Source organism: Saccopteryx leptura, chromosome 5 (assembly GCF_036850995.1).
Source record: "Saccopteryx leptura isolate mSacLep1 chromosome 5, mSacLep1_pri_phased_curated, whole genome shotgun sequence".
Classification (NCBI taxonomy): domain Eukaryota; kingdom Metazoa; phylum Chordata; class Mammalia; order Chiroptera; family Emballonuridae; genus Saccopteryx; species Saccopteryx leptura.
In genome coordinates, this window is record NC_089507.1 from 205,659,597 (window position 1) to 205,683,543 (window position 23,947).

At 47.2% G+C, this 23,947-nt stretch overlaps 1 protein-coding gene, 1 non-coding gene and 1 pseudogene across 2 annotated transcripts; 1 reads left to right on the top strand and 2 right to left on the bottom strand.

Annotated features, from left to right (window-relative positions):
* Positions 1–3,421: 3,421 nt before the first annotated feature.
* On the bottom strand, positions 3,422–4,480 carry LOC136407129 (protein FRG1 pseudogene; annotated as a pseudogene).
* Positions 4,481–10,079: 5,599 nt separating this feature from the next.
* Positions 10,080–21,908, bottom strand: R3HDML (R3H domain containing like). Its single transcript, XM_066386608.1, has 6 exons — positions 21,651–21,908; positions 18,183–18,301; positions 17,918–18,050; positions 15,769–15,884; positions 10,274–10,349; positions 10,080–10,160 (listed from the first exon to the last, which is right to left on the bottom strand). The coding sequence occupies exons 1-6, from the start codon at positions 21,906–21,908 to the stop codon at positions 10,080–10,082; spliced, it is 783 nt and encodes a 260-aa protein (XP_066242705.1).
* LOC136407288 (U6 spliceosomal RNA) lies at positions 16,085–16,191 on the top strand. The gene has a single exon (XR_010751843.1). It is a non-coding gene; the product is annotated as a U6 spliceosomal RNA (small nuclear RNA).
* Positions 21,909–23,947: the final 2,039 nt, after the last annotated feature.

Below are 23,947 nucleotides of genomic sequence, written 5' to 3' on the forward strand. Positions count from 1 at the left end.
ATTCTTTCCCCCATTAATGTAGCCAGAATTAGCTTTTCAAATGCAAATCTAACAGGTCATTCCACTGTTGGAATTAAATTTTATTTATTTATTTATTTTAGTGAGGAGAGAAAGAGGGTAAGAGAGAAGCAGGGGAGGAGCAGGAAGCATCAACTCCCATATGTGCCTTGATCAGGCAAGCCTGGATTTTCATACGAGCAACCTCAACGTTTCAGGTCGACGCTTTATCCACTGCACCACCACAGGTCAGGCATCCACTGTTGTTAGAATCTTTTTTATTTTTATTTTTTAATTTTTTTTTGTATTTTTCCGAAGCTGGAAATGGGGAGGCAGTCAGACAGACTCCCGCATGCGCCCAACTGGGATCCACCCGGCATGCCCACCAGGGGGCGTCACTCTGCCGCAATCAGAGCCATTCTAGCGCCTGAGTAATAGGCCACAGAGCCATCCTCAGCACCCGGGCAAACTTTGCTCCAGTGGAGCCTTGGCTGCGGGAGGGGAAGAGAGAGACAGAGAGGAAGGATAGGGGGAGGGGTAGAGAAGTAGATGGGTGCCTCTCCTGTGTGCCCTGGCCGGGAATCGAACCTAGGACTCCCGCACACCAGGCCGATGCTCTACCACTGAGCCGACCGGCCAGGGCCTGTTGTTAGAATCTTGCTCTGCCTCCCCATTGTCCTTAAATGAAGCCCCATGATTGTTCATGATTTGGCCCCTGCCTCCCCTACCAAGGTCCTCTCATTCCCTTTCCCTTGACATCCAGAAGGTCCTCTTCAGTCCATGATATTGTCATGTGCTCTCTCCCCCAGCTTTCTGAGACAGGACTGTAAGCCAGGACAAGTGGAATAGGGAAACACATACTTAAATGGCCAAGCAGTTTACAGTCATCTAGTAAACCACGAAATCCTATCTTCCCTAACCAAGGACACTAAGGGGTCCCCCCCAGCCAGAGGGTAAATAGCTTAGCTTAGCTATTAAAGGACATACATACCACATATCCAACCACACCTACGGACAATGAAGTTAAGGAAATAAATCTCACTTTGGCACATCAGCATTAAGACCTCCCCTAAATGCCCAACCTTTACAAACCCTCAAAAGACCCCAGATGGGTAGCTCAGCTGATTATACCAAAGTTGTGGATTCGATCCCCGGTCAGGGCACATATGAGTCAACCAATGAATGCATAAATAAGTGGAATAACATATCAGCGTCTCTCTTTTTCTCCCTCTCTCTCTCTAAAATCAATCAATAGAATTTTTTTTTTTTTTTTTTTTTTTTTTTTTTGGTGGCAGAGACACAGTCAGAGAGAGGGACAGACAGACAGAAAGGGAGAGAGATGAGAAGCATCAATTCTTCATTATGGCTCCTTAGATGTTCACTGATTAATTTCTCATATGTGTTGACCGGGGGGCTACTGTAGACCGAATGTTGGTCAAATAAGTTTTTAAATATGATATATGTTTGCTCGCTTATAGTTTGCATTGGGTGTGGGGGACAGGCTGTAAGCCGGCAGGGTGGTTATAGCCTAAGGCTTAGTTTTAAGACTAAGCTTTTCCCCACACCCTTGACTGATTGCATGATGTGGGGTGGTGCACTCTCATGAGGAATCCCATTATACCTCAGATAAGTGACTTTGTATCAGAGACTTCCTTATTTGTATATTGGATTAAAGGTTTTGATTTCTACACTATAAAATGGGGGCAGACTGGGAGCTTGCTCTCTTGGTTCCTGAGATTATTAGCATTAGAGGAGAGAGCAGAGAAAGGAGAGCAGAATAATGCCACATGGAGGAGAGGAGAAGCAGCCAAGATAGCGGAGTGCTGAAGGAGAAGCCAGTTTGTGCAGAGAGAAGGAGATGGGGAACAGAGGTGAATAAGACTGGTGAGGTAGACACCTTTGATTCTAGGAAACTCGGATAAGTCAGTAGCTTTGTGAGCACTGAATGAGTGGGTTTTGGAGCCCAGTGTGTGTTTTACTTGCCCGCCGATGCAAGCTAGGATTAAAGCTAAAGGCCCACCAGTTCTTGGCTTCATTGTTTCATTACCGTCTGTCTGAATCAAATGTGAACCTTCACGGGCCAGGCGGCTGTGATGGTGGCCCTGGCTACTGGCCTTACACTGAGTGACCCCTTGCTCGAGCCAGCGACCTTGGGCTCAAGCTGGTGAGCCTTGCTCAAACCCAATGAGCCTGCCTCAAGCTGGCAACCTTGGGGTCTCGAACCTGGGTCCTCTGCATCCCATTCCGATGCTCTATCTACTGTGCCACCGCCTGGTCAGGCAAAAAAATTTTTAATAGAAATAAAAAATAATACCCCTCAACAAAGGACCCAGTGCACAATCCCCTTCCAAGGAGCATGCCTGTGCCTCCCCCTTCCTCCTCTTCATCCCCACATGCAATCATCTCCTAAGGGACCCTACAAACTCACAGCCAGGAGAGCAATGCACAGTGGTGAGCCTATCCCAGGCTCACCCCTACTCCTGTCTCCTAGGCCCCATTTTCTCTGACTTCTCAGTAAGCCAAAGCAGCCCTGCCTACGCTCATTTTGTTCCTATAACATTTCTTTCTTTTTTAAAAAAATGTTTAAATTGATTATAGAGGTAGAGAGAAAAACATCGATTGGCCCTGACTGGGGATGGAACCTGCATCCCTGACATATTAGAGCAATGCTCTAACCCAGTGTTTTTCAACCGCTGGTCCAAGGACCAGTCTGCCAGAAATTTAGTGCGGATCTGTCAAAGTTAACCACCCTGATGATATATATGACGATTATTGATCCGTGACCTTAGCTGAATTACCTCATTCTCAGGGTGATTTCTGCCTTAGTGGCCCCAAAATAATTATCCTACTTTCATCAGTCCCCAAGTGTAAAAAGGTTGAAATCCATTGCTCTAACCAACTGACTACCCAGCCGGGGCATTCCCTATAACATTTCTAGAGAGCCAAAGCAACCCCACCCAGTCTCTCCTGTTGCTTCTTCTGTCCTAGGCCCTTCTTTGGCTCACTGTCCCCATCTTTAATACACGTACTCTCAAAACCACCTGAACTCATGTTGTGAAATCTTTCCTGCAGGAAGACAAAAACCCATACACTACAGGCTGGCCCAAGGCAGAGCTGCTCCAGGCCTGGTCCTTTCCTGTAACATTTCCACCCACATAGTCATCACTGCCCCAGAGCCTGACCAGCTCCTCTTCATTAAGAAACATCCCTCTGCAGGAAGACCACTGTGACCACCCATTCTAGTTTACAATGTGCTCTTGTCATTCTCTGTTCTGTTCCTAGGTAGCACTTCCTTCCATTGCAATAGTATATTTGTATTCGTCATCTGTTTAATGCCAAACTGTCCCTCTAGAACAGGGGTCGGGAAACTTTTTGGCTGAGCGACCCATGAACGACACATATTTTATTTTATTTTATTTTATTCCACTGATTATTTTATTCAGAAAAAAAGAAGAAGAGACACAAAAATCTGGGTCATTTGCAGTATCTATCAGCTTTCAATTTGGCTCTCCTGTCCAGAAGTGTTTCATGCAAAAATCCATCTTTCCAGGCCTTTTTAAGAGCTTTACTGTCTTCTTTACTTATTTTAAGTTTGTGGTCTGGGAAGCTCTGAAATTTCTTTACATAATTGATTTCACACTGTTTAACATTTGCTTTGTCTTCTTCTGAAATATCATCTTTTTTCTTAGTTTCTCTTTCAGCACAGGATCGAATCTTTCATTTCTTCTTCTCCTGCTGTTTTACTTTTTGCTTCTATATCGCCTGCTTCATTGCATCTGATAAAGCAGCTATTTGAGGCCAGTAAAGCCATTTTCCCATCTTGAAAGACTGGTTTCCATTGTTCTCTTGGTCCGATCGCATCTGAATGCCCAACGACAAGTCCATCTGAATTTATACCAAGTATTTCCCATAGCCAGATTTTAGGGTGATTCTGGAATCAGACAGTTTCACAGCTGTAAACTGCTCCGGAGGACTAGGGCCCTCGTCGACTTCTTTATGTGGGGCTCCCAGTGTGAAAAGTCCGTTGTCCAGTGCGTGTATGTAGGTTCCTTTATCCATCTCCATTGCTATGGTTCCTGAAATTTCACCTACGTTTGTTACTATCTACCAGATTCCAACAATGTCAAGCTGGGTTTCTTCATCATCCTCTCTTTTTCTCTTCTTCTCTTTGCTCTTTTTCTTCTTACTCTTGGCCTTGGTTCCCTTGAGCACAAGTTTGGTGGACTTCACATAGGAGTATTCAGCCATGGTTCTGGTGGCGCTTGTGCAGGAAGGTGGGAGCTGATCAGGATGATACCGGGACTGGAGCAGGGACGGACGACGGCGGCGGCACAAAACCGGAGACGGAGCACTGCCCGCTGGAAGCGCGCACACGCTTGGCAGCGAAGTCTCTGCAGAACCCGAACGCCACATATTTTAAAATGTAATTCTGTGAGAGCCATACAATGACCTGTGTACATTACACAATATCCAATAAAAATTTGGTGTTGTCCCGGAGGACAGCTGTGACTGGCTCCAGCTACCTGCAACCATGAACATGAGCGGTAGGAAATGAATGGATTGTAATACATGAGAATGTTTTATATTTTTAATGATATTTTTTTTTATTAGATTTGTCTGCGAGCCAGATGCAGCCATCAAAAGAGCCACATCTGGCTCACGAGCCATAGGTTCCCGACCCCTGCTCTAGAATTATGAGCTCCAGGAATATACAATAGGAACACTTCAGCTCTCAGGGTTGACAAACTTTCTGTAAAGGACCAATTAGTAAAAGTTTTAGGCTTTGTGAGACATATAGTCTTTTGCAACTACTCACATCTGCTGTGGAAACCCAAAAGCAGCCATAGAACATATATAAATGTGTTCCAATAAAACTTTATTTACAAAAATGGGCAGAGAACTAGATTTGGCTTGCGGGCCATAGTTTGCCCACTCCTGATCTATATTAATGACTACTGTGCTCAGAGCTAACAGTTTTATAGCATTTATTATGTGTAAGGCACTGTCCTAAGTGCTTTTCATGTATTCATTCAATGGTTTGAATGACTTCATGAGTGTCCCTCATTTGCAGTTGAGTCCGAGAGCTCACAGTAACTTACACAACATACCCAGTCACTAAATTAAACTTGTATCTAGACAGCCTGGCTCCAGAGTCTATGCTCTTCCCCCTTGTTGGGCAGATAAAATATATTATGCTCACTTTGTTAAAGATGGCGCTGCCCACATGGAAACCCATCTCCCAGGTGATGATATTAGTTGCCCTTATGCTTGGAATGGGCGTAATTATATTAATGTGTGTTGGGGGCGGGCTATGGGCAGGCAGGATCCTTGTATCTTGGGGCTTGGTTTTAGGACTAAGCCTTTCCCACCCTTTTCGATGTAGGGTGGTGCACTCTCATGAGGAATCCCATCATGCCTCAGATAAGTGACTTTGTATCAGAGATTTCCCTATTTGTATATTGGATTAAAGGTCTGGATTTCTGCACTATAAAGTGGGGCAGATCGGGAGCTTGCTGTCTTGGTTCCTGAGATTAGTATTAGAGGAGAGAACAGAAAACGAGAGCAGAGAAAGGCCACATGGAGGAGGCCAGAAGAAGCAGCCAAGATGGCGGAGTGTTGAAGGAAAAGCCAGTTTGTGCAGAGAGAAGGAAGGAGATGGGGAACAGAGGTGAATAAGTCTGGTGAGCTAGAAACCTTTGATTCTAGGAAACTCGAATAAGTCAGTAGCTTTGTGAGCACTGAATGTGAGTGGGTTTTGGAGCCCAGTGTGTGTTTTACTTTCCCTCCGGGTGCAAGCTAGGATTAAAGATGATGGCCAATCAGTTTTTGGCTCCGTTGTTTCATTACCATCTGTCTGAATCCAATGCGAACCTGCATGGGCCAGGCTGCTGTGATAGTGACCGCGGCACCTGGCTTCACACCCCTCTTGGTTGGTAAATGAATGAACAAATGAGTAATCAAATGAGACTTGGGTATGCAAGTCTTCACAAAGTATAAAATACTACAGAGGTTTGAAAGTTGAAACCAAGCTTAACAAGCCAGAATGCTAAGTGCAGCTCCTTTGACCCCGACTCTGTGTGTCCCCAGGTCTGTGTGTCCAGGGCACAGCCAGCAAGAGTGTGACTACAGCCTGACCAGGTGGTGGCACAGTGGATAGAGTGTCAGACTGGGATGTGGAGGACCCAGGTTCGAGACCCTGAGGTCGCCAGCTTGAGCACGGGCTCATCTGGTTTGAGCAAAGCTCACCAGCTTGAACCCAAGGTCTCTGGCTCGAGCAAGGGGTTACTCGGTCTGCTGTAGCCCCACAGTCAAGGCATATATGAGAAAGCAATCAATGAACAACTAAGGTGCTGCAACGAAAAACTGATGATTGATGCTTCTCATCTCTCTCTGTTCCTGTCTGTCTGTCCCTGACTATCCCTCTCTCTGACTCTCTCTCTGTCTCTGTAAAAAAAAAGAAAAAGGAAAAAAAAGAGTGTGGCTACCTTGTTCCTTCCCCTTTTGGCATGGGCTTTTCTCAAAGGCAGTATGAGAAATGGGCAACCCAGGAGGTCATCTGGAATTCCCACTCTATAATGGCACTTTTTGCTGAATTGTCTCTGCTTTGTCCAATCTCTGAGTTTCTCCTTTATGAGTTGAAAGGCAGAAGAGTGAACAGGCTGAGACAGTAGGCTTTTGAGTCTTATAGAGCAGATTCAAACCCAGTGTAAAGCCAGCAGGCACGGCCGGGGCCACTATCAGAGCAGCCCAGCCCATGCAGGTTCGCATTGGATTCGGACAGTCGGTAAAGAAACCATGGAGCCAAAAACTGGTGGGCCATAGCCTTTAATCCTACCTTGCACCCGGCGGGCAAGTAAAAATACACACTGGGCTCCAAAACCCAGTCACACTCAGTGCTCACAAAGACACTGACTTATCCGAGTTTCCTAGAATCAAAGGTTTCTAGCTCACCAACCTTATTCTCCTCAGTTCCCCATCTCCTTCCTTATCCCAGATACAAACTCTACACAAACTGGCATCTCACTCAGCACTCCGCCATCTTGGCTGCTTCTCCTGGCCTCCTCCACGTGGCCTCCTTCCGCTGCTGGCTCTACTCTCTCCTCTCTCTCATGCTAACCTCAGGAACCAAGCCCAAACTCTCATTCCGTCCCCATTTTATAGTGTAGAAATCCAAACCCTTAATCCAATATACAAAACAGGGAAGTCTCTGATACAAAGTCACTCTCTGAGGCATGATTGGATTGTACCGCCCTACATCAAAAAGGGTAGGAAAGGCTTAATCCCAAAACCAAGCCTCAGGCTACAAGGATTCTACCTGCCTTTAGCCCACCCCAACACACATTAATATCACCTGGGCGACGGCCTCCTCGTGTTATCTTTAACAAAGTGAGCATAATACATTTTATCTGCCCAACACCCAGCTTCTTCGGCCTCAGTGTTTACGTCTGTACAATGGGGATAGGAACAATATCTATCACTTAAGATAGCTGTGACAATTCAATAAGGTTAAGAGTGTCCTAAGAAGTTCTTAAATGCCCGTGGTTGTTATTCTCATTATCCTGGTACTCAGGACACAGGGAGGCAAGGTGGGCAGTCAAAACAACACAGGATCTAGGGTCAGAGGAATGAGTCCCATGTCCACTCTTTATTAGCTATGTGACCTCACATTGACTATTTAATTCTGGGGGTGTCATGTGCCACTTAAATTTCCAGAACATTTGGGAAATGACATAGCATTGGCAAACCTTTCCCCCCTGTTGGGCAGATAAAATATATTATGCTCACTTTGTTAAAGATGGCACTGCCCACGTGGAAGCCCGTCGCCCAGGTGATATTAGTTGCCCTTCTTGCTTGGAATGGGCGTAATTATATTAACGTGTGTTGGGGGTGGGCTGTGGGCAGGCAGGATCCTTGTAGCCTGGGGCTTGGTTTTTGGACTAAGCCTTTCCCACCCTTTTTGATGTGGGGTGGACTTTGTACCAGAGACTTCCCTATTTTGTATATTGGATTAAAGATTTTGATTTCTGCACTATAAAGTGGGGCAGACCAGGAGCTTGCTCTCTCGGTTCCTAAGATTATCATTAAAGCAGAGAAAGGACATGTGGAGGAGGCCAGGAGAAGCAGCCGAGATGGTGGAGTGCTGAGTGAGAAGCCAGTTTGTGCTGAGTTTGTGCAGGGAGAGAGAAGGAGATGGGGAACAGAGGTGAATAAATCTTATGAGCTAGAAACCTCTGATTCTAGGAAACTTGGATAAGTCAGTAGCTTTGTGAGCACTGAATGAGTGGGTTTTGGAACCCAGTGTGTTTTTTTACTTGCCCGCAGGGTGCAAACTGTGATTAAAGCTAATGGTCCACCAGTTCTTGGCTCCGTTGTTTCATTACCATCTGTCCGAATCCAATGTGAACCTGCATGGGCCAGGCAGCTGTGATGGTGGCTGTAGCTACTGGCTTTACACTCCCCAATATGACAGTAATAATTTTCTTAAAAACTTGACATTTATCACCATCATTATATTATTATAAAGAAGGAACATTTTAATGCCTCCCAAGGAAAGTAGGACGGATACAATGTGAGAACAATGAACTCACAACAGCGTCCTTGTTTCTCTTATTTTACTCACTTCCAGCCCTCAGTCTAAGCCTCACCTTCCTTATCTGTAAAATGGAGTAACAAATAAACATGCAACGGTGCACTGATCTAGCTGATGCACCTGTTGCAAAGTAGGGGCTGCAGGCTCTTAGCTCCCTCCCCTGTCTTCCTCTTGAGCTGGTTCGCCTCTCGCTCAATTCCCTTCTCTAATGACTCTTCTGGGAGCTGAGAGGGAGGACCAGAAAGAGCCAGGAATGTGATCTCAAAGGTCTTTATTGGGGGCGAGGGGTGGGGGTGTATACAGGTTGCGGCCTAGATGGAAATGACCAAAAGAGAAGAAAACAGCACTCCTTCTGGGAAAATGTAGGGACCCTGGGAAAAGGGGCCTGTTTCTGCCCGGGTCTTTGAAGCTCTTTCCAGGCAGGCAGGGTGTGGGCCGCAGCTGGAGAGCAAGGTCTGAGGGAAAAATTTTACTATCTCTGGAGACAAAAGAACTTTTGTGTGTTAATTGTATCTGGGTGGGGTGGGGTGGGGTGGGGTGGGGAAAGGGGAAATGGATAGTGGGAAAGAGAATGAGATTCTACAGGAGAAATAGAAAGCAAGAGAGATAGGGCTAGAGCTGGCAAGCAGATGAAAGGGAGAGACCGAAGCAGGGAGAGTGACTGAAGGCCAAAGAAAGAGGCCCAGGAGGAGAGAGTCCTCTTGGGCCAACTTGGGTTTTCGCCCGAGCCCTGAGTGCTCAGAGCAGTGTCTAAAGGGGCTGTCAGAGCTTGAGCTCCGACCTGGGACCTGGCTGCCTCGCAGACAAGTTATGCAGCTCTCAGTAAGTCGTGCCCCTTCACTGATCCTCAGTGTGCCCATCTGTGAAATGGGCGGCTGGACCCTCTGGTGGCTCCAGTAACATGAAATAGGAGAGGGGTGTCCACAAGCTGATTTCAGTTATTGATTTATTTTTTAAAGCTCAGACATGAAATGTTCCCAACTCAAGGAGGAGACCACAGGTCTTCCAAATCTATCCAGAGCTGGCTGGCTATGATTGGATGAATGAAGGTGGGTTGCAGGCTAAAGGTTAGATAGCTTTCATTGGATGGACAAAGACTTGTGAGTTTGAGATCTGAGAGGCACAAAACTGCTGCCATTGTTCCTTCCAGCCCTGGCTCTCTGAGAACTGAGTCAATTAAAGACACGGGCCTCTTTCCTGGACGCCAGAGAAAAGAAAGATGCAATTGAGGAAAGAAGGAAGGCAAGGAAGTCTTTTTCTTCTGTCACATGCTAGACATTTAGAAAATGGAATCAGGAAGAAAAAAATCAATCAGTGGAGGGAGTCCAATTCATGTCTTGGGGGGGATATATATATATATATTCCTTGACTCGATCTTTCAGGAGGAACCCTTACCCTTAGAGGGTTAGGTCCACCTGGAAGCCACCAGAGCCCAGGGAAAGTTCAGTACCATGGGAGCTGGTTGGATTTGAGCCCAGAGAAGCACATGTTGCTACTGCAACTGCCTTGGTAACTGGGGGGGGGGGGGGGGGGGGGGGCAGGCTGAACACGGCCTCCCCATCTTGTACGGCGCCTCGCGATCCAGTTGCCCATGTAAGAGAAAAGGTCCCAGGGAGACGGCGTCAGGGGACAGAGTTACACAAACAACTTCCACACAGGTTTCCAAATCTCAGCACCGCCACTGACCGGCTGTGCGACCTTGGGCAAGTCACATCTGTAAGCCTCAGTTTCTTTGCCTGTGAAGCCAAGAGGGGACTTGCCTCTGGGATGCAGTGAAGATGAATGATGGAGCCACGTGTGCATGCGCCTAGCACTGTGCCTGACAAATAAGTGACTCCCCAGTAAGTGCTGGTTTTTTTATTCTTTCCACCACCCCTCACCCCAACTCAGGCAGATCTAAGTTCTGGGCCTGGTCCTGGCTTCTGCCAATTGGTGATGTAATAAACCACCCCATTTCTTGAGTATTTTATCCTCTGAATAGAATCAATGAATAAAACGGTGTCCATAAAAATTAGGTGAAGAGATTTTGTAACTTGTAAGAGTGCTGTGCAAAGCTAGAACAATTAGACAATGAGTGTAACTCGGTCACGGGGGACGTGCCCATGCGGCCACTGTTGTACATTTATTTCTTCAGTGGCTTCACCCCAAATCCATCCCATCTGCTTCTGAGTTAATCCTGCCACTGACCATGGCCTTTGGGAGGAGGGGGAATGGGGAGCCATTGCTTAATGGTTACAGACTTCCTCTTTGGGGTGATGAAAAAGCTTTAGAAATAGTGGCGATGGTCGCACCACATGGTAAATGTAATTAATGCCACTGAGTTGTACACTTAAAAATGGTTAAAATGTCAAGTTTTATGTTATATGTATTTCACCAAAGTCTTTAAAAATTAATAATGTAATATGCCAAAAACCATTAAACTTTACACTTCCAGTGGGTGAGTGGTTATGGTATGTGAATTATATGGTATGTCAAAACTGTTAAAATAAATAAACAAACACCGAACACCACCTTCTCCTGTTCAAGAAATCTTATTGGTTTCTCATTGTCTACACAGGGGTTGGAAATTTTTTTTTTTTTTTTGAAAGGGCCAGATAGTAAATATTTTAGGCTTTGCAGGACAGATATCTCTATCACATGAAAGCAGTCATAGATAATATGTAATGAATGCCTTCCCTGTGTTTCAATAAAGTTTTTTTTTTTTTTCTGAAGCTGGAAATGGGGAGAGATAGTCAGACAGACTCCCACATGCGCCTGACCAGGATCCACCCGGTACGCCCACCAGGGGCAACGCTCTGCCCACCAGGGGGCGATGCTCTGCCCCTCCGGGGCATCGCTCTGCCGCGACCAGAGCCACTCTAGCGCCTGGGGCAGAGGCCAAGGAGCCATCCCCAGCGCCCGGGCCATCTTTGCTCCAATGGAGCCTTGGCTGCGGGAGGGGAAGAGAGAGACAGAAAGGAAGGAGGGGGGGTGGAGAAGCAAATGGGCGCTTCTCCTGTGTGCCCTGGTCGGGAATCGAACCCGGGTCGCCCGCATGCCAGGCTGACGCTCTACCGCTGAGCCAACCGACCAGGGCCTCAATAAAGTTTTATTTACAAAAACAGGCAACGGGCCAGATTTTGGCCGTAGGCTGTTGTCTGCCAGCCCCTGGCCTGCAGAATCGCATCTACCACTTTTGGTCAGGCAGTCCAGACCGCTCTGGCCCCATGTGGGTCCAGCTCACACCTCTCACCTTCCCACAACTCTCTTCTCAATCCTAGCCCACAGATTTCTCTTTTTCTCCTCTCAAGGCCTAAAGTCATTCCCCAAGCTCTTTCTTGCTTGTGGCTGCTTAATAATCTCACTATTGGCCTATAGTTTTTGGTTTTTTTTTAAATAGACTTAGAGAGATAAGAAGGGAAAGAGAGAGAGAAAAAAAAACATCTATTTATTATACCACTTATTTATGCAGTCATTGGTTGATTCTTGTATGTGCCCTGACTGGGGATCAAATCTGCAACCTTGGGGCATTGGAGTGATGTTCTAACCCACTAAACTACCTGGCCAGGGCCTACAGTGGTAATTATCTTTGCAAATTCCAGTGCCTTATTTCCCCACATTTCAAATGAACATTCGCTCTGGGTAGGAATGGAATCCCTTTCTTTTCCCCCTCTAAAAGTGATTATTGAATGACTGTAAGTAAAGTCATCAAAGTGCTTAGAAAAGTATGCATTCTGATTTCATATAGAACTCATTCATTCTTCCATTCATCCAGCACTTCCACAGAGCAGCAGGATTTTTCCAGATTCTGTGAGTATACAGTTTTCTTTTTTTTTTTCTTTTTATTTATTCATTTTAGAGAGAGAGAGAGAGACAGGGGGGAGGAGCTGGAAGCATCAACTCCCATATGTGCCTTGACCAGGCAAGCCCAGGGTTTCGAACCGGCGACCTCAGCATTTCCAGGTCAACGCTTTATCCACTGCGCCACCACAGGTCAGGCCGAGTATACAGTTTTCACAAGATCTCTTGGAAATCTGGTGGCAGGGAGAGAGCGGGTGGTGGAGACACCAGGGTGATGGCATCAGAATGGTTCTATTTTGTTTCATTTAACCACTTGGAAAAAACCTCTACTGCTTAAAAAAAGAAAGGGTTGACATGACTGTAGTGGAAGGGTATAGAAATGAATAAGATCTATTTCCCACCCTCAAAGAGTTTACAACCTAGTCACAATCATGGCCACCATTTATGTATCATGTACCATGTACTATGATCCTCTGAGAGCCAGGTACTATTAGCTCCAGCTAAAAAGAGGAGACTGTAGAGATGAAATGACTTATCTAAAGTCCTCCCTGTGCACATAGTAGAGCTGGGACTTAAACCCAGGTCTGGTAATGACAATAAAAACCAAAAATATTCTGAATTTCTTATGAGCCTGGGGCGTTTCCTGGATCAGCTCAACAATTTTTTTTTTTTTATTCAGTGAGAAGAGGGGAGGCAGAGACAGACTCCCATATGTGCCGGGAGCAGGATCCACCTGGAAAGCCCACTAGGGGGTGATGTTCTGCCCATCTGGGGCATTGCTCTGTTGCTTGGCAACCGAGCTCTTCTTAATGCCTGAGGTGGAGGCCATGGAGCCATCCTCAGTGCCTGGGGCCAACTCACTCCAGTTGAGCCATGGCTGCAGGAAGAGAAGAGAGAGAGAGAGAGGCGAGAGGGGGAAGGGTAGAGAAGCAGATGGGCACCTTTCCTGTGTGCCCTGATCAGGAATCAAACCCAAGACATCCACATGATAGAGCCAATGCTCTATCACTAAGTCAACCGGCCAAGGCCTTTTTTTCTTTTTTCTTTTTCAACAATTCTATAAATAGAATACGCATCCACTTTGCAAATGAAAAACCATAGAAAGGTTAAATTACAATTCAAACCCTGATAGTCAGTCTTGACACCAGAATCTAAAAAATTTTTTTTTTCTTTTTGTATTTTTCTGAAGCTGGAAACGGGGAGAGACAGTCAGACAGACTCCCGCATGCGCCTGACCGGGATCCACCCGGCACACCCACCAGGGGCGGACGCTCTGCCCACCAGGGGGCAATGCTCTGCCCCTCCGGGGGGTCGCTCTGCCGAGACCAGAGCCACTCTAGCGCCTGGGGCAGAGGCCAAGGAGCCATCCCCAGTGCCCGGGCCATCTTTGCTCCAATGGAGCCTCCCTGCGGGAGGGGAAAAGAGAGACAGAGAGGAAGGAGAGGGGGAGGGGTGGAGAAGCAGATGGGCGCTTCTTCTGTGTGCCCTGGCCAGGAATCGAACCCGGGACTTCTGCACACCAGGCCGACGCTCCACCACTGAGCCAACCAGCCAGGGCCCAGAATCTAAAAAATTTAACAACTGTACTACTAATACTCAATGCTGCAAAAATTTGATATATCAGCAAATAAATTGGAACAGAAGCTGTATATAATGGAACTTGGATGTTATATTATTCCTTGTCTAATAAAGCTGGTCTACAAATACAATACTTTATCAGTAGGCATTACCACCTAGTAAATAGCTAGAGAATTAACGTCCAAGCTACCAATAACTTCCAGAACATAAGGACAACACAGTAGACATAACATGGGACTTGGAATCAAAAGGCGTGTGTTTTGGTGGAGGAGGGCATAGTGGGGTTAAATGGTGCTGAACAAAGACTTGACCAGGGGGAATGAACACACACTACGGTGTACAGAGATGTTACAGAATTGTGCACCTGAAACCTGCATAATTATGTTAAACAGTATCACCCCAATAAATTCAATTTTAAAAAAAGGCTTGTGCATCAAATATTTCCACTACTTATTGGCTCTGTGACTTCTGGTAACCTCTCTGATTTTCAATTTCTTTATCTGTCAAAAAGGGAAAATACAGATAGAAGATGACGGAAGCCAATTTGACTTTGGGTGAGGGGTATGCAGCATAATCAAACGTCAAAATAACCTGGAATTGTTTTCTCGGAACATATGTACCCTGATTTATCAATGTCACTGCATTAAAATTAATAAAAATAAGATTTTTAAAAAAGGGAAAATAGTTTCCTAGTGTTCTTTCCCTTCTTCCTTCCTTCTTCCTTCCTTCTTCCTCTTTCACCCCTTCAGTGAGATAATAAGGTAAAAGCATTTCTCATGATCAAGGCCTACATGAAAGTAAAAATTGGTAATCATTATGTAATTCTGAAATTCTACATCTTATGTTTACTCAGAATTTGTCCTTGTTTCTGTTCCTATAAGAACCTGAAACATTTGCAAGTCTGAATACTAAACATTGAATAGAAATGTCCATGTTTCCATGGTAGGAAGGCCACTCGTGACCTCTCTCCCACCAAACTGACTGGAGAGCCTGCGAGTCTGATTAGATGAACATGCTCGTTCTAGCCTTTCTTTCCTTTGGAATGAACCTGTCTGCAGGGTGCAGGTGTTTTGGTTGCTCTAGTGCCTGTGGTAAGCTTAGAGAGACCAGCACTTCCCTTATAGGAAGAGGCCTGTGGTTGACCGGTGTTGCCTGTCAATGGGCATGCAGGTCTAATTCAATAGTGAGACACTTGCAAGCCCACTTGGCTGGCAGATCTAAGCCACATTCTCCACTATGGACCTCACCAGTGCGATTGCCTGTCCACCTGCCTCAATCTTCTGTCTCCCAATTGATTCTGAAACTTGGATAAAGAAAAAGCACTATTGCCTGACCATACGGTGGTGCAGTGGATAGAGTGTCGAACTGGGATGCAGAAGACCCAGGTTTGAGACCTCGAGGTCACCAGCTTGAGCGCAGATTCATCTGATTTGAGCAAGGCTCACTAGCTTGAGCCCAAGGTCGCTGGCTCAAGTAAGGAGTCACTCGGTCTGCTGTAGCCCCCCCCCCCCCCCATCAAGGCACATAAGATAAAACAATCAATGAACAACTAAGGTGCCGCAACAAAGAATTGATGCTTCTCATCTCTCTCCCTTCCTGGCTGTCTGTCCCTATCTGTCCCTCTGTCTGACTCTGTCACACACACAAAAAAAGATAAAGCATTATTAATGGGACCTGAAACTACCAAAATGTATGGCGTTGAGGTTACTTAACGGAGGAAGGCAGGGTGTCCTGTGTGTCTTCCTTCCCTTTGAATTCTGCCACTCCATCTCAGGATCCCCCTTCCCGCCCCGGAACCCCCTCCGTCCCAGCTCTGCACTTACTTAACAGCGTAGTTGCAGACCAAGTACACCGCCTGGTGCCAAGTGCTGCCCCAGACGCTGATGCTGCCACAGGTGTGGATGGCACAGCCCAGCCGGTTGGAGGATGCCCACACCATCTGAGGAAGGACACAGACAAGAAAGGCTGAGAAGACTCTGGGGCCCAAGTTCCTGAGGGCTAGGAGGCTCCTGCACTTACTCCAGGGTGGGTGCCTTGCGAGGTCTGCCTGTCCCAGGGTGACAGGGCTGAAAGCGTATTGTACTATAATGTTTCTCAGACTTTTTTTTTACTACAGTGAACAGTAAGAAATAAATTTTAGTGCTAGCTTCGGCAGCACAGATACTAAAACTGGAATAATACGGAGAAGATTAGCATGGTCTCTAGGCAAGTATGACACACAAATTCGTGAAGCATTCCATATTTAAAACAAATATAATTTGTTAGCCTATGCATTTTACACATAGACACACTCAAAACAAACAAAAATTTTATGAACCAATATTTAATCTTATCATGTATGAGATATGCTAATATTTTCTGTACTGGTCTATAAGTTTCTTTTCTTTTTCCCTAGTGACCACTATTTAAAAATTATTGTGTTGAAGGTTAAAATACAAACTTCAGATTTAAACAGCCGTGGGTCAGAATATCAGTATCACTAGCTGAGTAGCTCTGAGCAAGCCGTTTAAGTACTCTGTGCCTCAGTGTATAAAATGGAGGTAACAACATCTCACGAGAGGTCAGGAAGGATCTTTGGTTTAGGCCTTACATTTCGTAGAGCAAGGGTCCCCAAACTTTTTACACAGGGGGCCAGTTCACTGTCCCTCAGACCGTTGGAGGGCCGGACTATAAAAAAAACTATGAACAAATCCCTATGCACACTGCACATATCTTATTTTAAAGTAAAAAAACAAAATGGGAACAAATACAATATTTAAAATAAAGAACAAGTAAATTTAAATCAACAAACTGACCAGTATTTCAATGGGAACTATGGGCCTGCTTTTTTTTTTTTTTTTTTTTTTGTATTTTTCTGAAGCTGGAAACGGGGAGAGACAGTCAGACAGACTCCCGCATGCGCCTGACCGGGATCCACCCGGCACACCCACCAGGGGCAGACGCTCTGCCCACCAGGGGGCGATGCTCTGCCCCTCCGGGGGGTCGCTCTGCCGAGACCAGAGCCACTCTAGCACCTGGGGCAGAGGCCAAGGAGCCATCCCCAGCGCCCGGGCCATCCTTGCTCCAATGGAGCCTTGGCTGCGGGAGGGGAAGAGAGAGACAGAGAGGAAGGAAGGGGTGGGGGTGGAGAAGCAAATGGGCGCTTCTCCTATGTGCCCTGGCCGGGAATCGAACCCGGGTCCCCCGCACACCAGGCCGACGCTCTACTGCTGAGCCAACCAGCCAGGGCCTGGGCCTGCTTTTGACTAATGAGATGGTCAATGTCCGGTTCCATATTTGTCACTGCTAGCCGTAACAAGTGATATGACGGGCTTCTGGAGCTGTGACGCATGTGTCCCATGTCACCGGAAGTTCTGTATGTGAGCAGTGCCACGCTTTGCGGTGCCGCCACATACAGTACTCTGACCACCAATGAAAGAGGTGCCCCTTCCGGAAGTGCAGCGGGGCCAGATAAATGGCCTCAGGGGGCCACATGTGGCCCATGGACCGTAGTTTGGGGACCCCTGTCCTAGAGTCTCACATTAGAATTGAAGATATCTGCCATGCAATTGGAAGTTTCTGTCTTATTTTTTGCAATATTGTATTACATTGTATTTTCATGTGTGATAAAAATGAACATATTCAATGTTAGCATTCAAAATATATGATGATTTCTATAACCTTATTTTGGCTTTTTTTTTTAAAGATAGCAGGAGCCTTAGAAAAACAGAAAATTCCAGAAAGTGTTTGGACCTGTTGGACTGTCAGACCACACATCTCTATTCTGGGGTCAGAAAACCTGCGGTCAGCCGACCTAAGACACTCAACACCGGGCCCAGTTCTCTGGATGCAGCTTCCCAGGAAGAGGCTTATTATGCAAAAGGAAGTCCATCGGGGCTCTGCTCTATCTCTAATTTTCCTTCCTCCACCTGCTTTTTCCTCTAAGGGACCAGCTGTGTTCTTGCGTCAGCCCTCAGCCCTGCAAAGGGGTACCTGGGTGTAGTGGGAGCACACGGGGCCACTGCAGCGCCAGGGGCAATGCGGGTCACAGTCCTCTGGGGCTGGAAACAGGTAATGCCGCTTCTCCTCCGACCAGGACTTCACGAGATCCACCACCGAGCGGTGCCTGGGGGGGGGGGGGGGGGAGCAGAGTAGACAGAAGATGCCGGATCGGGGAATGGAAAAGTGGCTCTGTCACCAACCTGCTCGGCGACCTTGTCGAATGACTTGAGTGAAGGAAGGGCAGAGGGTCACTCACCGGCCAGAATGGATGGAGAGGTTCTGGCCCACGTATCTCATCAGCTGTGAGGGCCCGTGGCCCCAGATGCACTGGGTGGCCCAGGCCTCGGCAGACCTGGCCAGCCGCTCATCCCAGATCTGGGGAGAGAAAGGCCATAAAATTCCTTGGGAATCAACCACCATCATCACAACAGTGTCCCAACATGTACATTTACCTGGTGCCATGACTTCCTCAGCCCTTGGAACCTGCAACAATCTACTTGACAGATTAGAATACTGACACTCCGAGAGGGCCTGTGATTTCAAGGTCAAACAGCAAGTCCATATAGAAACCAACAAGCACACCCAGGGCTCAGGTGGGAGTCTGGTGCCCTTTTCTCCCTGCTGGACTCCAAGATCAGGCTTCTCTGCTGTGAGCGGGCACTGGTCCAGTTCTCAGCAGTCCCTAGAAGTGGCTGAGTCCAGGGTGACAGCAAGATAACTGATCTTCTATTTTATTTATTGTATTTTCCAAATGTTTTTATTTTAACTTTAAAAATATTTAATTCAAAAAATTTATTTTGAACAATGAAAACATGCTCAAGTTAATATGTAAGATGCTCAGAGGAGGAAAAGCAGAAAGTCTTCTGTCTATCCTACACTCATCCCTCCAGCCACTGTGCCCCCTCAGGGCAACCATCACTGTGAGTGTTCTGTGCCCTTTTCCAGAACTATTCTAGACCTGTACAAGCATAGGTGTGATTACATATATATTTATATGACAATTATACAAGACACACACACACATATATTTTGATAAATGGCAGCATGCTGGACATTCTATTCACCCCCTTGCTCTTTTCACTTAACAAGATAGGCTACCTTGGTGATTATTACATGTCTGTACATAGAGAATAAATATCCTTCTCATCCTTCATAACAGCTTCATAATTGTGCAATGTATGAATGCTCCAAGTTTTAGAATCTGAAAAGGTTATCACTTAAAATAAAACCACACCAGTTCCAGCCCTGGACAGGTAACTCAGTTGGTTAGAGCATCACCCCAACATGCCAAGGTTGTAGGTTCAATCCTGGGTCAGGGCACATACAAGAATCAACCAATGAGTGCATAAATAGGCAGAACAAATTGATGTTTCTCTCTCTCCTTTCTTCTTTAACAATTGATAAATAAAAATTAAAACAGAAAACTAGTTCCCTTCCAGCTCTAACTTCCTGGGATTCTCAGAGATATTATTTGTTCATTTGGCAGATATTGAAATGCATTTCCCGCCCCCGAGGACTCACAGTCCAGCAAGGAAACGAGATGTGAAACAGCGGCTGCAATCCTGGAGGCTGCGAGAATGGGAAATAGGCTGAACTGTCTTGGGGGTGTGGGAGAGAAACAGCTCCTTGAGCAAGGACATCTGTCCTGTGGGCAGCTAGTGAAGAAGAAATCGAGCACCAAAAGAGGGGTGCAAACATCTCCGTGGGGCTGTCTGACTCACTCAGTCTTTTAGGAAAGCAGAGAAATATTCCCTGCATTCTACAGAGAGGTAAATGAGGGAAGGGGCATGCTAACATCAAACCCTCCCTCACTGAGCCTCCCCAAGGTCACTGGAGAGATATCTCTCTCCCCGTTCCACACTGCATGACATAATTAAACCCCTGGTGAAGTAAGTGCCTTGCCACACATCACTGGTGCTCAATAAATGTGTCATTTGTTTGAAAATGGAGGGCCTTCTATGTGCCAGTTACTGTGCTAATCAATGAATGAGTCAGTCAACAAACAAATAAGTTCTCCCACCTCTAGCTGCTTGCCATCCCTGCTTCTTTCCCCACCTCTCCCCACACCTTGTCACTACCTGGCGTTATATTCTATATCTATTCTGTTCATGCTTGTTTTCTATCATCCTCACTGAAATGTAAGCTCTACAAGGAGAGGGTGTTTGTCCATCCTGGTCTGGGTAGTGTCCAAAAGGCTTAGGGTGGTGCCTGGCTCCAAGCAAGCCCAAGTAAGTACTGTACTTCCCCATGTATAAGACACGCCTTAATTTTGGGGCCTGAAATTTGAAAAAAATGTATTACATAAAATTATTTATTTTTTTGTGTGGTAGAGACAGAGTCAGAGAGAGGGATAGATAGGGACAGACAGACAGGACCGGAGAGAGATGAAAAACATCAATTATTCATTGCGGCTCCTTAGTTGTTCATTGATTACTTTCTCATATGTACCTTGACCGGGGGGCTACAGCAGACCGAGTGATCCCTTGCTCGAGCCAGCGACCTTGGGTCCAAACTGGTGAGCCTTGCTTAAACCAGATGAGCCCGTGCTCAAGCTGGCGACCTCAGGCTCTCAAACCTGGGCCCTCCGCGTCCCAGTCTGACACTCTATCCACTACGCCACCACCTGATCAGGCTATTACATAAAGTTATGGAACTCAAGTTTTATTCATCATAAAATTCACACAACTCCTCATCACTGTCAAAACTCCCATCCATTAGCTTGTCCTCATCTGTGTCTGATGATGAATCACTGTCTTCAATAATGAGTGCAAAAACAAGCGCAAAGAAGTGGGAAATGCAAGTAAAAGTCCACAACCACTGTAAAAGACGCACCCTGTTTTCAGACCTCAAATTTTTCGGAAAAGGGTGCGTCTTATACATGGGGGAATACGGTCAGTGAATGGACATGCTGCAGAAGAATTTGCAGGCTGTTGTGTAGCAAGTCTTGGAAGGGGTGGGACTGGTGATTTCTTTCCTTGAAGACACCTGTGGGTGGGCAGGAAACTGAGGCCTCCAGGCTGGTCTGGGACAGTGGTCCCAGGGGAGAGGGGGGGCTGTAATAAAGGGAGAGGTCCCCTCCTTCATTCTGGGAGGCTGGGGTGAGAGGCACCAGTCCTGACTCCTCGAGGGCAGACATCCCGTTCCCTCCCATGGTCAGCTCCTGGTTTTCCTCAGCTGGAGACTCTCCAGCTACCAGTCCCTACAGCTCCAAACTCCACCTCCACAGGCTTGCTGAGGACAGGCTAGGTATGTCCATCACATCCCTGGGACAGAGGGACAATAGCCTGGAAAGCTCCAGCCACCCACCACTAGCAAGTCCCCAGTGGGGGGCCAAAATTCTTGGGCAGGGTATTTTGCGTGGTTAAGACAACAGGCAGACATGGGTTAGAATCCCAGCTGGGTGACCTTGGACAAATTAATTCTCTGCATCTCAATTTCTTTGGAAAATGAAGATGATAGTTCCCACCCTGAAGGAAGGGGGTCCTCAGGGTTGTGTGAAGTGCCTGGTGCATAGTAGGTGCTCCATAAATAGCAGTCCTCTGCCCGGACTCCCCGGAGGACCTGTGTAATTGCCTTCATGTCCTCATCGTTAACATGGGCAGACCCTGCCCTTTCCACCTGGCCCAGACACCCAGAGCCTGGCTTCAGGGGGCAGCCCTCATGGAACAGGTTGAGGTGAGTGGCATCTGCTGGAAGGGGAACTGGGGAGGGCACAGGGACTCACCATATACTCCATGTTGGCAGCTGGTGGGTACACGCTGGCCCTGATGTGGTTGTGATAATCCAGTAAGGCACTCATGTCCCGGGCGGAGATGTGGCGCTTCCGCCAGTAGTGGGGCACCCCCAGGCCACTCAGGGGCTGCAAAGCTGTGCCCTCAGTCCAAGCCAGCACTAGGGTGGCATTGGGCATCAAGGCGTTCCCTGTCCGGCCTGCCCAGAAGAGCAGGCCTGCCAGGCCCATGGTGCAGGGCAGCAGGGGCATAGCTGGCTGAAGGGGTCACACGTCTGCCTGTGCAGTCCAAGATGGCTTCCTGGAGGGGGCAGGCATAAGGGCCAAACCCTGAGTGTTCCCCAGCAGAGCCACCCAAAAGGATGCTAACTCTGGGAGCTTGGCAAAGCCTTCTTGGCTCAGCTCTGGTCCAGGTGCCCAACTCCCCATCCTCCCCACCCCAGTGGACTGAGTGAATTGGGCAACAGGAAGAAATGCCCCGACAGTAGCCCAGGACCTGGGGTGAGATGCTGTTACCACGGCAAAGCCAAGGCTCCATCCCACCAGCCCAGGAGAAAGACACCAGGCCTCGCCATCCTGGATGCCCCCTTCATCCATCCTGCTTAAAGTGGGCTCCTTCAAGGCACTGAGAGGGGCAGGGCAACCTTCCCCAAGGCTTCGTGAGCATTGTTCCTGAGCTGCTGCATTTTCAGGATGGAGAACAAGACACACAGAAAGAATCAGATGCAGAGACTGAAGAGGCAGAGAGAAAGAAAAACAAGAGCCAGAGAAAACAAAAATGAGAGAGACCAAAACAGACACAGAGAAAAGGAGTGAAATAAATAGAAAGGTGGAAAGATACAAGAGAGAATGAGGGATGATAATAGGAGGGAAAAAAGAGAGACAGAAAGAGAGAAAGACAAATGGGGAAGAAAAGAACAGAGAAGAGGAGAGAAATGGACTTAACGAGAAGCAAGCCAGAGAGAGGCTTGCAGGAGGACGCGCAGCGGGCTCCCCAGGGGCGCGTTACCCAGGACAGAGAGCCCGGGTGCGTGGCAGGAGGCGCTGGAGGCAGGGGACCTCTGCAGACACCCAGCCCGCCTGGCAACATGCGACTTTAACGGTCCCCTGGGAGCTGATGGCATCTGCTGTGCCCGGCCCCACAGCCCCCTCCCCTTGCAGCAAGGCCAGACTCGGACAGGAGGCTCCGCCCACTGCCCATGTGCGGCTCGCCTCTGCCACCCTCTCTAGCCTCTGCTGTTTTGCTGTTTGAGCTTCTAACTGGAGTGTGCAGGGCTGGGCTAGGCTCCTGTTCCGAGTAGGGATGTGGAAATGGCAGGGATTCCAGGTAGAAGTATCTCCCCGTGGGAGATCCAGAGGCTTCTCTCTGCCTTCCAGACCCTGACATGTTTAGTCCGCCTTGCACCCAAAAGTATTTTCTGACCATTTTCCCTACAAAGCCCTCCAGCCTCAGAGCAGGCTGTTAACATAGCCCATCTCATGAGCACCTACTATGCACCAGGCCTGGGCTGAGTGCTTCATACACACAAGCTCAGACCATCTCAGAAGTAGACAGCTAGCTCTCCATTTTACAGATAAAGAAACTGAGTCCCGGAGGGCGAAGGAACAAAACAAGTCAGCCTATCTGCAATAGGGATTCAAATCCAAGTCTGACCCCAGGGCCCTGTGAGTATGCAAAAAGGATGCCATTTTTGTAACCAAACCAATCTAGACGCCTAGGAAAAATGCCTAGGAGCGCATTCGCTGTGATTCTGCTTGTAGCACTGCGTAGCCCCATTAGTTAAGTCCTTGGATCTGTGTTCAAATCCCGTTATTTCACTCACTAACTGGGTGTTCTTAGGCAAGTTACTCAACCATTTTGTGCCTCAACTGTCATGATGGAACCTACCTAGAGCACGGTTGCAAGGATTAGACACGTTAACATTTGTGGAGCGTTTGGACAGTGTGTGTGTGTATGTGTTTTCAAAGCCCCTTCGTTGTACTTCTGAGTTAAGCAAGTTTAATTTTCTCCTCTCTGATTAAGTGTATTCTCCACGAATAACAAGCAATACTTTAATTATGAAAGGGAGTAGATGTACAAGAAAGATATATAAAGAAACAAAGTTAAGCCCTGGCTGGGTAGCTCACTTGGTTAGAGCATTGTCCTGATACGCCAAGGTTGCAGGTTCAATCTCCAGTCAGGGCGCATACAAGAATCAACCAATGAATACGTAAATAAGTGGAACAATAAATTGATGTTTCTCTCTCTCAAATCAGTTAAAAAACAACAACAACAAACCAAAGCTGCAGCA

Excerpts from the sequence above, each read along its gene's own strand:
- R3HDML (XM_066386608.1), bottom strand. The coding sequence starts at position 21,908 with ATGCCCCTGCTGCCCTGCACCATGGGCCTGGCAGGCCTGCTCTTCTGG. Across the intron at positions 18,302-21,650 it reads CTGCCAACATGGAGTATATG|ATCTGGGATGAGCGGCTGGC; the intron begins GTGAGTCCCTGT and ends TTCTCTCCCCAG. Across the intron at positions 18,051-18,182 it reads CTCTCCATCCATTCTGGCCG|GCACCGCTCGGTGGTGGATC; the intron begins GTGAGTGACCCT and ends CCCCCCCCCCAG.